Source organism: Artemia sp. Qi Xiang Cuo, chromosome 5, assembly GCF_049724085.1.
Source record: "Artemia sp. Qi Xiang Cuo chromosome 5, ASM4972408v1, whole genome shotgun sequence".
In the NCBI taxonomy this organism is placed as follows: domain Eukaryota; kingdom Metazoa; phylum Arthropoda; class Branchiopoda; order Anostraca; family Artemiidae; genus Artemia; species Artemia sp. Qi Xiang Cuo.
The window spans coordinates 34,469,288-34,473,235 of NC_142798.1; the positions used below are offsets into that span (position 1 = coordinate 34,469,288).

Sequence of the window (3,948 nt, forward strand, 5' to 3'; positions counted from 1 at the left end):
TTCATACTTCAAGTTAGTTTGATCAATAGTACCTTATCCTTAAAATAGCTGTGTAAAATTTTTGCCTGGGATCAATATATATATATATATATATATATATATATATATATATATATATATATATATATATATATATATATATATATATATATATATATATATATATATATATATATATATATATATATATATATATATATATATATATATATATATATATATATATATATATATATATATATATATATATATATATATATATATATATATATATATAATAATTTTTGTTTGTTTTAACTTTTAGTTTTGTTTTTTTCACACTGATTTGGAAGACGCTAGTTTGTTTTATAAATTTGATGTGCAAAAAGAAAGACAGCTCTAATACAAATAATCAAAAATAGAATAAACAGAAAAAATCAAACTAATGAGGTCAAAACATTTAATTTAAACATAAATTACGTCAAAACTTTTGTAACTTAAATAATCCCTTCTCTCTAGCCCCAATGTAATGGGGCTAGAGTGATGGGGCTATAGTGATGAGTTTCGGCTCCTTTCAGGTCTTCTTCGACAGGATCTTTCAATTCAGGTGCTTCTCTTCTCAGCCTATAACTATGATCCTCAAAGGAAAGACCCCATCCTCCTTGACCTGCTAACCCCCTTTTCAAATCTTCAATTTCACGAGCTGTTTCCTTTGAATAATTTGGTTGTGCTAATGCTGCCATGATAACAAGAGAAACGAGCAGAATCTAGAATAAAACTAGATATTTATATAAATATACATAAATATGTTAAAAATGTGTATATGTTTCCTTTGTAGGAAACATAGGAACCAATGAGAAATATTTTTGAAGTGCATCTATGCATTTTAAAAACAAATAAGAGTTTATCTTATCAATATTTGGACTTTCAATAGAGTTTAAAAAGAAAAATGTTGCAAATTTTACATAATACGGTATTTCTTCTTTTTCAACGTTTGATTTAACCAAATAGTGGCACAAAAATGAACAAAAGAAACGCTCATGGAACAGTCTTTTAAGGCACTAAAAATCAATTCAAAAAGTGCATTTTTATGATACAATATCGCAATAGTGTCCTGGATATCTCTATGGAAGGGGTTATAATCATTAGCTAACGTTTTGTTTATTCCCAAAAAGATATTGCGAACAATTGCGCAACATGCAAGCTGGGAGGGTAGGAAGTTTCCCTTCTATTACACAAGTATTTTGAGTATTAAATCTAAAAAAATGTTTATTAGACAGAGAAGAAGGGGAATATAACTGTACTAGATCCTAAACCACAAACTGAAAGATTGTTGCAATGACTTTCTTTGACAGCTGCGTCGATCTCATCTGTCCTGAATAAATTAAAAGAAGGAAAAACCCCTTTTCCGTGAATAAAAAAAAAACAGATAAAAAAAGCGAGAAAAAGAAAAAAAAAATATAAAAAAGTTCGTCTATGTTAAACGGATATGAGTAAAACTTTCCAGTTTGTAAAATTCCAAACATTCAATCACTTCAAATAGCCCAATGAAAAGAATAAAAATGAGAAAATCGAATTTTAAATCCCTCGGATAAAAAAAGAATAAAAACTGAAAAGCAATTGACACTAGGTCCTTATTGAGTTAAAAAAAAATCGCCATGTCAAGTTGACATACACTAATCAGTTACCTAACCCACGTTCGGTACCATAAATCATAAAGCTACACTTGTGTTGTTGAAGAAATCGAAGCATTTTGTGCGATAAATTTTTTAATTTTTCAGGATAACTTCAATTACCATTGTTGGTTAAACGTTAAAAATCCATGAAAATTTCAGCTTTTATAAAGGCAATTGTTACGATGTTAGCGTCACTGTCGAATCATTGAAACTGCAAATGCTTTTCAAAATATCGGGTTGTCTGTAAAACTAATATCAAACTAATCTACAACTGAAAATTACAAGTGTAGACAACTTACATTTTAAACTTTAGATTCATTAATGCTACAAATGTTTTTTCCACATTTTGGATTGTCAGTAAAACTACTATTAAACTAAACTTTAATTGAAAATTACAAAAGTATTCCACTTACGTATTTCATTGTTAGCAGCTTTTTTTCAAGAGTATTCAACTTCGACTAAAGGATTGAACTGATAGTATTTATTGACTAAAGAAGTCCTTATATACTTTTGAAAATACAGGTTATATATTCGTAATTCAAAATAGTTAGAGGTGAAAATATACGGGGGATTTTTTCCATTGACGATGAAAGTCACAGCGGTTAAGCACCGACACTTAGTGGAAACCAAGAAATGATACAACTTTAATTAGGGGTGGGGCCCGTCAAAACCATGATTTTCCGTAGAAATCACTGCAAAAAATGCAGGTTAACCATAATTGGTTTATTTTGGAGTGTTGAGTAAATTGTATTTCAAGCAGAAACCATGAATATATTTTTTTACAACATATCGTTTTGTTTAGTACAACAGAACAGAACATAATTTGCCCTTTACTGAAAAAAAACAACAAAAAAACAAATTAACGTGGATTGTCTGTTCAATATACATATATTGCATTTCGATATCCTCAGCCATTATGTTACTCAGGGGCGTCGTTGTACTTCTTCTGGCTCAAAAATAAGGAATGTAGGCTGAGCAATCTTATCGTCATCGGAAGTCTGAAACAATTTGACCATTTCCAAAAAATGTCACTGAAGTAACCTTTGTTCTTTCGAGCAAGACAGTTCACTTGTGCCCTTGGATCTCATTTGCTTTCATAATGTCTTTTTTTGGAAAAAACTGGGCTGCTTTCTTCGCAACTTCATCATGAATTTTTACAATTTTTACTGCAGGTGACAAAAAGTTTAATACGGCATTCCAAATGAGTTAGCCGGCCAGGGGGTATGGGTAAGGGGGGGGGGGAAAGTTCCCCATAAAAATCGGAGAAAAAATATATTATATAGCCCATGCCCCTTGACTATCCAGATTGCACCCCGAATAAAAACGCTCAAGCAACTCCCCTGGTATTACTCGCTTCAAAAGCAGTAGTTTTAGTGGTAGCAGTGGTAGTAGTAGTAATAGGGGTAGCAGTGTTAGTGTTGGTAGTAGTACTAGCAGTAGTAGTAGCATCAATTTGGGCTTTTTGGTCAATTGATAATCTCCCTTATCATTTCACAAAAGTTCCAAATTAATTTACTCAGTTATTGCTAAATTACGCCCTTTTGACAACTCATATACACATAAAGCGTTTTAATTTAATTCAATAATCCCCTCAACGTTCTCTGAAAGGATCAACTGAATGCCCTTCGTCTTTTTGGAAAGTAAAGGTCAAACATTCATACGTATTTCAATAACATATACTATTAAAGAATTGACGAATTGCCTAACTTACAGTCCTTGCATTGAAAGCTGTGGGGGGAGGGGATGGTTGACATCCGAAAAGACAGAATTACTTGAACTTTCAACTATGCTGAACAAAATAGATGTCTCAAAATTTAATTGGGCTGGTTTGGGAAATAATTGGCGTAGCAGGGATCGGGTTGCCCTCCAATCACTTTTTATTCATAAAAAAGGCATAAGAGCTTTCGATTTCAATAAAATCCTTGTCAACTCTGGTGGCATAGTTATATAGTTTATGGACTGCCATTTACAAAATAATGAACTTCCGGATTAATCACTAAATTATTTTCAGAGAAAGTTCAATGACAAAGTTTATTCAAAGTCTTGATTCAAATTTCCTTCTTTAATCTTGCCCAAATATAAAACGAATTTCTAATGAAGGTGGTAAAGCCTTTCGTGTTTTCTAATTGCAAACCAAAGGTTGAGTTTATAGTTGTTTACTGGGTTGGTCTCATTTCCCCATATATACGACGTATTTTCGACGCAACACCTTAAATTAGGTACTTTTTTCTTAGACCACACTGCCGTTCTATGACGAACAGATAAACTTTTAAATGGGGATAATTCCAAATAT

General features: G+C 31.5%; 1 protein-coding gene across 1 annotated transcript; it reads right to left on the reverse strand.

Moving 5' to 3' along the window:
* Positions 1-438: 438 nt before the first annotated feature.
* On the reverse strand, positions 439-2,133 carry LOC148952064 (uncharacterized). Its single transcript, XM_089088819.1, has 2 exons — positions 2,069-2,133; positions 439-746 (listed from the first exon to the last, which is right to left on the reverse strand). Exons 1-2 carry the CDS (start codon positions 2,075-2,077, stop codon positions 495-497), a joined length of 261 nt encoding a protein of 86 aa, XP_088944945.1. The 5' UTR covers positions 2,078-2,133; the 3' UTR covers positions 439-494.
* Positions 2,134-3,948: the final 1,815 nt, after the last annotated feature.